Here is a 12,841-nt window from a genome sequence, read left to right as displayed (position 1 = left end):
ACAATGACAACACACACACACACCCTTCCTCCTCCTCTGCCAGATTAATGTCTGGCCATCCCTGAGGGTTTTACTGTCTCTCCTGGTGCTAATACCCTTTCACTACACCCCGCCAGAACAAACCATTCAGTGCCAAACCCAGACACGCTGGGCCAAAGCAAACAGAGCAGAGTGGATATACTTTAGGCTGAGCTTCAGTAAAGAGAAACCTCCTATAATTCACTGACAGTTACATTATAATGTCACTATAAAATGACTTTTTTCCAGCTGCAGTTTTAACTTTCATGGAAAAGTAGGGCACAACATTTCTCTCTAAGGGCTGGATTTCCTTTGATGTTCCACCAAGGAGGAAAAATATTAATGATTCCAACCACCAGCGCACAATGCATTATTTAGAAATGTTTTCAAAATGATCATCATGTGATTTTTTTCTCATCAGGGCTGCTCCACTTTACTGGAGAAACTCTTCGTTCCTCATAAAACAGGGCTTCATTCCCTTTTTAAACTGAGATCTAAATTCAGATTGTTCAGTTAAATAAAGGCTGAAACAAGGCAAATAATGTGCTCAGTTCAGGCTCCAGTGTGGTGTAGCTGGGATGAGTTGAAGCCATGAAACAGCTGTGAGGAGCGAGAGGAGACAGCATAATCCACACATCAATTAGACACACAGAGTCTGGACGATAAGGGGAGGGAGTGTGTGTCTGCGCGTATGCTGTGGGTTCTAGTCTATGGGCATTGATGGGAAAGTGTGTGTGTGCGTGTATGTGTGTGTGTGTGTGTGTGTGTGTGTGAAATCCTTCAGTAATCCTGCTTAGTCTAGCAGCTTTTAAGTAGTGTTACAGTACGAGATCTGAGCGAGGATTTTAATTCTAAAACCACTGTTAACAACTGAATACACACAAAATATAGACTGTGTGTATGTGTTTGTGTTAGTGTGTGTATGTGTGTGTTTTTGTTTATGTGTGTGTGTACAACAGCAAAGTCTGTGAGTAATGTGCTGGAGGGGGTCGGTAGTAAGAGGCTGAGCGTAAGATAATAGTCTGAGTAAATTAACCAATTAAGAGCAGCTCTGCTCTAACAGCAGGGACAGGGTTGTTAATGTGGTCTCAAAGGGTCGATGTACTCCTTAAGATTTAATTAAGATTCCTCAGAGTTATTACACACAACTGTTACCTCTAAGATTGAGGTAGATTATAAAATACTTTAGAAACAGTTTGTTTTCTAACCATTTTTAACTTTAAAACTTTAAAGTGACTTTCCGCTTCGTATTGCTGTAGTCAAAGCATTAAAGAGTGTTTTTTTAATCTTTTAGAAACTTACTGTTCCTAAAAGAAACATTTAAGTTTGAAGTAAAGCTTGGTGTTCATTAAGACGCCTTGCTTCGCTAAGTTATACTTCAATCAGAGTCATACTTGTGAGGAAAAAAAAAAATCAATTGTGATAAAACCTATATGTAGCATTTTCAGCAGTAGCAATTAGCAACAAACAACACAGTGATGCTGTTAATGTTAGGCTGCAGGAATGACCTGGCATTTCAGGTCATACATGAAGTTAGTCCTCAAGCAGGCGGCCAGGGTTCAAACCAGGGTTCCTTCATATGCCACACTTTTTTTTCACTCTGTTTCCTGCTCTATCCACTGCCCTGTCTTTTTGAACAAAGGCACAAAAAGACAGAAAATATAACTTTATAAAAATGTTGTTAATGCTAAACTAAGGTCAATCTGTCTTTTAATTTATCATTTATGAAATAGAACATTTGTCTTTAAAGGGACACAAAGAAGTGAAATATTGGCTATATGAGTTCACTGTTTTGATTGCCTTTGTGCAAAAACATGTTCATTAAAGAGGACATATCATGCTGATCCCTGATTTAATATTTACATATAATATAATAAATTTGAAAACAAGACCTTTCACCCCCTGAATTTTGAAAAAATGAGATACTGTATTTTTTCTGATATCCTAGAACCAGATTCGATGCCTCTGAAAATAGGTTATTGCCATTTGGCCTCGAGATTTTGACCTTCGTGACGACACGAGGATCCTCTCTTTTTATTGGAGTAATCTGATAAAGCAGCTCCTCCTCTGTGATGTCACTTAGTCACACAACCGCCACCGAGGGATACACCCACCAAGAGCTGAGTATAAACGTATAAACTATACATGTTACAGTACCGCTTTGACTCATCACACTGAAGCGTCCTGAGACGATCTGTGTCCAGGTGGATTTTCTTCCTCCTGAGCTAGAGAACCGTCCGGGTCTGACTCGGGGTCCAATACAAAAGGACGTATCCTACACTCTGCCATTTTATTAGTGCTATCAATGCCTTACAGTGAAGTTTTGGCAAACAGCAAACTCGCTCGGCCTGCCCCATCCAATATGGCGATTTTGTAAATACTGCCATGCTGCAAAAACCGCCCCCTGGCTCTACCCCCTCCGCCCCTCTGATAGAACTGACCAATCAGAGCACAAAGGGCTGTGACTTCGCGAGGTTACTGGAGGTCATTCTCCAAACGGAGCGTTTCAACGAGATCTTCAGAATGGCCTAAAATGAGGATATTGAGAACGCTATTGTGGGGCAATGAAGGAACTAAATGACTTGTACTGAGGGCAGAAATGCTTTACAGGCATCCTAGTCTGGCATAGTGAAAAGGAGAAACAAGCATGATATGTCCCCTTTAACATCTAGTTTCTTCATGAGCCACCAATCTGGTTACCAAACTGAATATGAACACATTTGAGTCTGTGTGTATAACATTTTTAATTGTGAGCGTGCTGCTTCTACCAGTCGACCCTTAAAGAGCCAGTGATGATCTTATCATCTCAGGTGCATGCCTTGGTATGCTGGATCATCGTAAACCCTGTCCTCTTGATTTGTTCAGCCCATTGACCGCACGCTGTGCAATCACTGTTATATCTGATTAAAGTGAAATAACCTTCAGTAGCACTCTTTAGAGCCACCTCCAGCTCTTTGCATCTTGATCAAATCCCTGATATCAAGCTTAGTGTTGCTTCCTTTAGTTGTCTGAATTTAGTCATTGTATGAAGTTAAGTGACTGATTTAGCCTTTTCTTTATGATTTTTTTTTTATTTCTTCATCTACCTTTTTGTTCCCTTTTTTAAAAAAATCTATCTTTACTTTCAATGTTGTTTTTGCTGCTGTCTCTTTAAGGCTCCCAGCTCCACAAACTCTCTTACCTCTGATTGGCCGGGCCTCTATGAGCCTGTAGGGGGAAAAGCTATGGTCGGACCTTGGTGTTTGAGGCCCAACCCTCCAACGCGTCATGATCGAGTTAGTAGATCCTAATGTGATGGCCTCATCATTTCAGTAAGACTCATTAACATCTTGTGTCGATCTTGTGATATTTTCAGAATGGACCCTTCTTAACAGTTTACAGATTCTGGGTTTTTTCCAACATATGAACATGTAGCGGTTTAAAATGTGCAGGTTTAGTCTGAACATCCAGCATCGTAACTTTATATCCAGATTGAGAATATGAGCAATCAGAATAACCCCTCTTTAATTGACTAACTGTATTTTATCCTTTAACTCATTTTATTCATGTAGTTATTTCATTGCTATCTCATCACACTGTTTCTGCCCTACCTTCTTAAGCTTTCAAACATCTTTCAGGTTCTTGTGCTGCAGGGTCAATATGTTGCTTTGGTTTTCACTGTCAGGGTTTTTTTTTTAACTCTCTTCATGTCCCAGTTATTTTCTGTTTAAGTGCTTTTGTGTCCTGGGTTGCAGAGTCTTGGCAAAACCAGAAGGTCACGGCCATGCTTACAGCGCAGGTCATGGCTAAAACCATTTCTGACAGCTTATTGTTCAGACGTAGCTGCAGCAGAATGCCTATAAATCTGGGTTGGCTGTTGGCCAGAACAAATCCCAGAAGACAGATTATATTGTCTATTTTTCCCAAACACACACACACACACACACACACACACACACACACACACACGGACACAACCTCCATCTCTATGCTGATGGGCGACCTCAGACACAATTTAGGAAGACACAGACAATCAGAAAATAAAGCTCAAACAAATCCAAGAGGCAGGCATGCAAACATTTCATAACACATACACAGACACACACACAGACACACACACACACACACACACACACACACACACACACACACACGCACACAAATTCCTCTGATTCATTCTAACCTTGCATAACTACACACCTGCCCACAGAGTCTGATAAAGCAGCGCTGGCGTTCCTCTGGTTTAGGTACAGGCTGCACTGAATATTTGGAGGACAAATTAAATGTGGAAAAAGGAACACATCTCCAACAACCCCAGTGCACAGAAACACAGTAATAGAGCCGGCTAATCTGTGAGAAAATCACACATTCAATGACTCTTTTGTGCAGCACAAAGCTGTTTCATATTCCGATTTGGAAATCCATTAGCACTTAAAGCGTAGGCAGTGTTTTCACACTACTTGGCCTTGCAGTGCATTCACAGTGCAGCATTTCAGAAAGCTGATCTACTTACCCCGCTGACACATTCTGCTGAGTCTGCCCTGCTGCACTGTTGTGAGCTAGCTTGTGTGGTATTTCTACAGCTTAGCATATAATAAATACGCTCAACAGAGGGTCCAAAGTTTTAGCAGGGGGATAGGAGGTAATTTTATGTTGCTCAGTATGATGGTACAAAGGTGAATCAAAAAAAATCTGCAAAACAATCAAAAAAAATCCAAACATGAAGACTAAAAGAAGAGCACTGAATACCACCAACATCTTGAGTGTTGATATTTTAAAGAGAGGGCGTCAAATCCCAAAACACCACCGAAAAACACACATACTTGGTTTATCTCACTCAAGATTGTGCAACATGCTAACTAGGCCTGTCACGATAACAAATTTTGCTAGACGATAATTTTCCAAAATATTTTTGCTGATAAACAATATTATTGTCAGTATTATTTTGATTTTTTCCATTTTTTCATTGATGTAATTATGATAAATGGGATAATAAAGTGAGTACACCATATCAAAAGCAAGAAACTTGAATTTCTTATGGGTATTTAACTGTAATTAAAAGGTCAGGATCTTTTAAATAAAATAAATTAAACAAAAAATATAATAAATTTAACAAACAAGAAAGAGAAAAAAATACAATGAAAATGAAATGGACTCTCTTTTAGAAAAAAATACATGTCAATGAAAATAATTAATACTAATCAAAAACAATAAAACATAGACCCTGTCTCTAAAGAAAAAACGAACCGCCCCCCAAAAAAACAAAAAACAAAAAAAAACACAATAAAAACTGTAGCCTAAATAAAAGGGAGTTTATACAGTTCCTGAATTGTTTGTAATATTTACTTTTTCCCAGTCAATCTGTACTGTCTGTCAAACATTTTGAACATTTCTGGCTTTCCACTGTGTTGAAGGGCTGCATTTCTTTGGTAATGTAGCTGTCTTTGAGCGCCCACCATTTGGCGTTTTTATTTCTATTTACTTTGCCGACCAAAAGCCTCAGTAAGAGCGGATTGTCAAAGAACAAGGCTCCGCTGCACCTCCCCTTCTTCTTCTTCTTCGCCACTATTTTCAAACAAATGCGACATATCAGCTCGTTTGTGTTCATGAGCTCACACTTTGTTCATTCTGATAAAAAACTAAATATTCCCACACTGGGACTGTGGCAGGTGGCTTAAGAACCGTATCTTTCGTGCCATCCACATATTAGCGTGTTTTCTCCTTACCCCTCAGGACGCCCCCTTCAGCTCTCTCCATGTGTCCGCGCGAGCAGCCCCGTCTTCACCCCAAAGATCGCATTTTTGACAGATGCTCACTCCGCTATAAATCCACTAAATCCGCTTTAGAGACTATGCACCCTGATGTTAAGAAAGATAGACGTAGTGAGCCATCTTCTCATTCAGCCTCTTTGGTCGAAGGAGAGGAGGAAAACAAACATGCATGCACGTGTCAGTTTATCGAGGCTGGCAAACTTACCGAGGACGTTTTTATTTATTGTTCGGTGAATTGATTTATTGATTATCGTGACAGGCCTAATGCTAACAGTGGGAAAGTTACCAGAGAAGGAATACACAGGTTTACAAAATCTCATTAGAAATGGCTGCACCTTGTTTCAGGGCTCTGGTAGTGTGTCACCTCCTCTGCTTCCTGTGACACTTGAATAGAAGCAGGCCGTTCTTATTTCTATAAGTCACACCTGTGCTTTTTACTGCTGAGGCAAATCAAACTGACAGCAATGAGAAAGCCCTGATCCCGTCTCTTTTTTCATCATTTCAAGAGAACCCTGGTCCCACCAGCAAGTTAGCAAACCACCTGGAGTATTGTGAAATCGTAGTCCAGTTGATGCAGATCAAAAAGAAAACAAATACCAAGAGCCGGGTAATCAAACAACCTCTGTGTGATGAGAACCACGATAAACTTTAGAAAGTCTCCCAGTATAAAGATGCTTTGAAAAGCCAATCACAGCAAAAAAGCAACAAAAGTACAGCTTGTACATGACGTATGCTGGAGTAAACCTGCCACCTCCTGCAGCATTGAGCAAGCAAACTGCTTCATTCCCCTCAAATGCAACAAAGATCCAAGAATGTAGTGAGCATGAAAGGAAACCCTCACTATCCCAAAGTGATGGTCAAAATGTGGCTCCATGACTTTGAGTTGCATGAACGTTAGCAGCTTTTAGCAGCTCAGCTGAAACTTAACATGAAACTGCTTTAGTTTGTATTTCTACTGCTTTCCATTAACCAGTTTCTTTGACAGGAGTGAGGTCTTCACTTGTGATTTAGGTGGGATCTATATATTATCTATACATCAAAGAAGCACATGCTTTAAAATGTGTGAAAAGAAACTGAAATTTAAAGAGGGGTATTCTGCTTTTCCATATTCAAACATGGATATAAAGTAACAATGCTGGATGTCCAAACTAAATGTGTGCAGATTTTCAAACAGCTACATATTCATATGTTGAAGAAATCTTTGAATCTGTCTGTGTATGGATCAAATTGTCTATTCTGATAACAGCAAAAGATCTTCACTACTGAAATGATGAGGTCGTGACATAAGGATCTCCCAATTGGTTCCCGACATGTTGAAAGAGCCTGCTCTAATGCTGTGTTCCATTTGTACTCAAAACTGGGAAGTCGGAAATGGACATGATGTCACCTCCTAGTTAAGTGTTCCAGTTGCCAAGTCAGAAAAACTTGCCGTAACAGCTGTGTATAAACATTGAATCATACTATGATTAGGGCTGATTTATTGCGACAAATAATAGTCAGAAATTCTAAAAGAAAAACAATATAACAGGAGCTTAATAGCTCCGCCCCCAACCAGGCTTCCAAGGGGTTGGCCAATCAGAGGATAGAGGGTTTGTTGAGTAGAGAGCCTTAAAGAGACAGAAGCTTGAACAATACGTATCAGATAGACGCTTAAGTAGGGAATGGCTAAATCCCCAGTGTGGGAGATTTCTGTTTTGGACTGTAAGTCATGTAAAGACACTACAGAGGCAGAAGGAATGGACTAATGATTTTTTAAAAAAGCACAGAATACCCCCGTGTTTAGCATTTTTCCAGAGATTTATCCAAATAGTTTAAAAATGCACATCCAATATATGTGTTGCCAGGCCATTTTATTCAGCTCAGCGTGGCTCTAATGCTGCATTTTACAGTTAAAGCAGAGCTTGTTGTCTTCTCCAGTCCCCTTTCTTACCTTATTTAGGCCTCATGTTGTTGAGGTGTTGAGTAAGGTTTGGCTCAGCTCACTTGGCAAAGTGGAGGATTCTCAAAGTGAAACTATCAGGAAAGATTTGATGTTCCAGACTAACCTCACCGTTAATATTCTGGAAATGTCTTGACTTAATAGGAGAGTTATGTAGTTTCTGTTATGGTGTTTTAAAAATGAAGGGCTGTTTTTGGAGGGGGGGCATTCCTGTGTAATCTGTCACTGACACACTCTGCCAAAAATAGACCTGAGGAGATACTTTCCAACTATTAAGGTTGTTCAGGGTTTTCTATAAAAAGCAGCGGAATGACTTTTGGCTGAGGGGATAAATGTGATAATCTGTTCAACATTTTTCCTGCATATCTTAATGGCGGCCATTAATCTTAATCGCCATGTGTGCACTTGAGGGTTGGCACTGTTTGACCCAGAAGTCCTCTTCACAAAAAACTGTAGGACTACTTTGCTCAAAGTTCACTTTTGATGGAGATTTATCTTGTGTTCTTTTCATTTAGAGAAATAAAGATTTCTCTTCTGTTACACAGTTTCAAATATTTTCACAAAAAAAAAAAGAAAATGTGTTTTTTAGTATGATGCAGAATAGCTTTATGAAGTTAAAGAGGGGGTATTGTGATTTTTAGTCTTCATACTGTGCCTTAAGTACCCCCCTAGTAGCGGACTTTACATGATTTACAGCTGAAAACAATTCTCTACTTTTTCTAGCCTCCATCTTTGCTTTGGCTGCTGTCTCCTTAAAGCTCCCTTCTCCCCAAACCCCCTTCTGTCTGATTGGTTAGTTAGCCGTCTTGAGGCCTGTTGGGGCAGAGCTTGGTGTTTGAGGCCTGCTCCTTCAGTATGTTACTAACCCAGGAAACATTTCAATGAGTCTCGTGAAGATCTCGTGACCATTTTGATGTCCATAACATGAAAAAAAGGGGTGGGAGAAAAAAATCTGTGTATCGTAGCATTGGGATTTCTTCTGTAATGATTTTAAATTGTGATTTTCATTTTTTTGTTCAAAAATCTTTTTTCGTGTCTTGAGGCTGAAATAGACCAGTTATTTAAAGAGGTGAGACACAACATATACAATTTGCTATTGTCAATCTTTGTTTTTGTGCTTTTAACCACTTTAAAATATTCCTCTAAAAGTCCCTTTTATTTTATTTTATTTTATTTTTATTTTTGTTGTGTTTATCGTTCACTCCTCCTGTTCTTTTTCATTATGGAGGAGAGAGAGTTGTATTTGCTTATAATCAATACTTATCTTTATTTGATCTCTGCATTTAATTGTGAACGTGACTCTCCAATTGGGGGGGGGGGTTTGTTAGTGTTATAAAACGGGGGAAAAAAGGGTGAACTATATTCTACCTAGTTGTACATGTACTTCATCCTGACATCCCAAAAATAATATACATGGAAAAAAAAATCTTTTTTCGTTCTTCAAGTTTAAGTCTTTCATTTTAGTCTCTGTTTGTAGGCTGGGTTGGAGAAAAAGTTGAGAAGACAGATCCCCAGAATAAATCTTAAAAACTGACTCATCTGATGTGCATTTTGGAGAAAAATATGGCCTCTAATATAGTTTGTAGACATTATCATCATTCAACTTTTTCACATGGTCTGGTGTTAAAGAAGCAAACTAAAAATCGCAAAAATCGAAAACGTGTCAAAGAATTGCATTTTAAATCCAATTGGTACCCCAAAGATCATACAAGAATCAAATCAGGAGAAAAGCGTACAATCCCAGCCCTAATGAATTGGTAGTTGTTTTAAAGTTTTCATATGTATAGTATCAAGATCCAGCATTGTTACTTCCTTTCCATGTTTAAAATAAAAAGCATAATGAAGCACAATACCCCCATCTTTAAGAGCATTCATGAAAAACAAATACAGTGTGACACTGGATCCACAGAGAGTAATGGTGGATTTAAAATTTCAGAGAGTTTTGTATCAAACAAAACAATTAGAGAGATCAAACCTGCTTTTGCAGTCAGATCAGTTATCAAATAACAAAACAATCGTGAGTCACTGTCAACTGGTGTATTATGTAATATGGTTACGCTCTGAAGACATACATCAACCAAAGTAGCCATCTGTCTGTAACTTCTCCAGCATGTTACCATGTTGCTTCCTTTTCCCTGTAGAAAATACTAAAACAGAGATTCCTCTGATTAAAGAGACAAATCAAACTGCTATTCAGCATCCTAAGTGACAATGTACGTGGGTGTGAGGTCTGCAAAGGCATGCAGGACTGAAAATGGCTTCATTCGTGTTTCTAAGCAACATTCACATCCACTGCTCTTCCTTTTCCTTCCCTCATGCCGCCTACAGCTGGCTATTTCAGCGAGGACTGGCATCTCTCGCCAAAAGCATCAAACTATTTACAACTTTCACTGACACACTGTAGGTTTGGCTGGAAAAAAACATGTGGTTCAGGTGAGACAGCCACCTTCCATTTTCAGCACTTCAGAACCTCGCAGTTTACTGCTGGACTCCACATTTCTTGTAACAATGGAGGCTATTGTGCTCTCCCACATAGCTGACTGAGTTTGCAATAATTCACTAACATTTGGCTGCAGCATATGCTGGATTTCAGGCTGTTGAAGATGAAATCAGACACTTGCATAACTCCTCATTTTCTGCAGATACGTGCTTCAGGAAGATATGTGGATCTCTGGTGATGTAATTCTGCTTGTGCATTATATCTTACAGAACATTGCAGCTGTAATTGAGTTAAAGTAGAGCTGTACTCCACCTAATTCTTCCTCCATGGGACATCCTGACATTAAGCACGAGAAAATCACCACACACCCCTAACCTCATGGAAACTGTCTCCATGATTTGAGTGTCTCACATTTGGCATTCATACGCATATTCATTCGCCAACTTCTCTTCTCCTGACACTCTCTCTATCTCCTGAAAACCTCATCCAGAAAAACCCCTCCAGATTTTTCCTGTCTGGCTTTTGGCTCTGTGTCATTCCGGTCACTGTGACAACAGTTGAGTCAGGCAATGAGGAGACGCCTCACTTCCTGTGAGTGTAAAGTATGGTAACCCAAATGAATGACTGAATCAACATGTAGAAATTCTTTTGTAAAGTCTGATTCATAGTGAGGATTAAAAGCCTCATATGGAGCAATCCAGAGAGGGTATGTGAAGGTATTTATGGTCTGGAACTGTTCGGAAGAATTCCCATTACAGTGAGCAGTTACCTTCAAAGTGAGTCAGCGTGTCTGGATCAAAGCTTGTGTCAACAGGCTGAGCATAAATCAGCTTTAAACCCAATGACCCAGTTTTTACTTCTCAAAGTTCTCAAAACAGGTAATTTACAGTTGAAAATATGTCATGGGAACTTCAACAGTGTGGCATAATCACACTGTTTACAAAAGCATGCAGGACACAAATCTATAAATCAATGTTTTCCTTTTTTCTAATCTATATTTTTCTGATTAGCCAAAAATCAACACGCTGTGAAGCGTTCCTGACCCCACAGAGGGAAGAATTAGTTATAAATCATTCACTTTGCTTTGCATACATACACTGACTCAGACTGCAAACACACTTGCGCACACATGGTAGCAAGAACACACACTTAACATAGTCGTGAACACATGTTACGGCACTCACATCAGTTTTTCTGAACTTGGCTTTAAGGCTCTTCATGTTCAGTCCAGTCCATGCAGTCGCTCCCTCAATCACTCCGTCAGGGCTGTGGAGGAGAAAACACAGATGTTGACTTACTTATGTTTGCTCCTATTCCAAATGTGATTTACATTTTCTAAAGATTGAACCACACAGCGCAGCACTTCGAGTGCTTTGTGGGACTGCATGCACACAAACTTCTGCAGCTTTGGGATGCAAACAGAAGTGTTTTCCTTCTTAAAACTTAACAAATATTCTGATCAAAACATCATCCAAAGTATATTTCAAGCTTGTGTAAAAAGTTTCTTCAAGGTTTGAATTCTAACATGCTGCTGGCATCCTGCTTTCTATTGTTTCCTTTAAGGATGTTTAACCCACCGCAAAACCCTAAGGGATGTCTGGTGAGTGTATTCTTGTGCCTCAACAGCCTTGAGCAACTTCCAGAAGTTCATGCCTGAAATGACCTCCCAAAACACCCTATTCTTTTTCTACCACATGCTTCATTAATCCTCCCAGGGTTTTCAGATCTTCTCATATTTCTTTTATTTAAAACTGCCAATTCATTATGACCCCTTGCTGTCCTGAGGTTTACCTTTAAGTGTATGTACTTGTGAATGTCCGCATACCGCAAAAGTTAGAAAAAATGACATAGATGTAAGTCTGACTGGGTGGATGTGGGTGCATCAAGGACAACCTTTCCTGAACACCTCTTTGAACACTGAAGCCACTGAGATAAAGCTTTATTTGACTAACAAATTAAATGTAAGTTTCTCTGAAACTGCCTCTGTCGAACTCAAAACAACACACTCGCTGTTTTGTGAAAACCGCACTTCAAAATCTGAGCCTCTGTGTTAGAAAGCAAACTTTTCTGCTTTACAAAACACTGCAGCTAACAAACAGTTGGGTCCATAGTTTAAAGAGTAGCTACCTGTGCAAATTTGCACACCGCTCTTTGAACAATAGCCCACGCGCATAAATTGATGCACAAACTCGGGTACGATCCGTTTAGCTCATTCAGTATCGAGCGCGCGCGACGTCTATCATTGCACACCAATCATTTGTCAATTCGGACCCTTTCCTTCCCCGCGCGACTGCACACGAGCTGTGAAGAACCAAAACATGAAGCCACTCAGAGGCTTTGTTTAACTCACGTTGCGATCAATAAACACATCCGTGACGTGAAATAACTGGACACACTTACCCTGTAATGAGTTGCAGTCTCTGGACACCTCAAAGAAACTGACACACAACCGCTTCTTGTGCCAGTCTCGCGACCGAACCGGTGAGAAAAGCAGCCAAACGAAGTGCTTCTGAGCCGAGCAGGAGGATGCAGCGAGCAGAAAAGCGTCGAGCTTTCTGTACACACTGCTCACACTGCTCACACTCGGCCCGCATACATTAAAAGTTGAGCTGTTCACGGACTCCTGCCTGTCTCTCGCTCCCGACTCAACTCCACTCAGCGTCTGTTGCCCGGTTTAGGAAAGTGACGTCACTC

The 12,841-nt window shown here is 40.0% G+C and overlaps 1 protein-coding gene across 2 annotated transcripts in view; it reads right to left on the bottom strand.

The window, feature by feature from the left end:
• The window catches only part of rai14 (retinoic acid induced 14), a 68,550-nt gene extending 55,709 nt beyond the window's left edge, over positions 1-12,841 (bottom strand). Inside the window, exons 1-2 of one of the 2 annotated variants that reach the window (XM_074690538.1) lie at positions 12,548-12,841; positions 11,332-11,413 (exon numbers count right to left, since the gene is read on the bottom strand). In XM_074690538.1, coding sequence (XP_074546639.1) covers positions 11,332-11,367 — 36 coding nt within the window. In that variant the 5' untranslated portion in view covers positions 11,368-11,413; positions 12,548-12,841. The remainder of the gene's footprint in view (positions 1-11,331; positions 11,414-12,547) is intronic. The other variant, XM_074690537.1, reaches the window with a different exon arrangement.

The sequence above is a fragment of the Halichoeres trimaculatus genome, unplaced genomic scaffold (genome assembly GCF_033239565.1).
Source record: "Halichoeres trimaculatus isolate MK-OKI-2021-1 unplaced genomic scaffold, fHalTri1.1 fHalTri1_scaffold_16, whole genome shotgun sequence".
Lineage (NCBI taxonomy): Eukaryota > Metazoa > Chordata > Actinopteri > Labriformes > Labridae > Halichoeres > Halichoeres trimaculatus.
The sequence above is the reverse complement of the archived record's forward strand: the minus strand, read 5'-3'. Positions and strand labels throughout refer to the sequence as shown.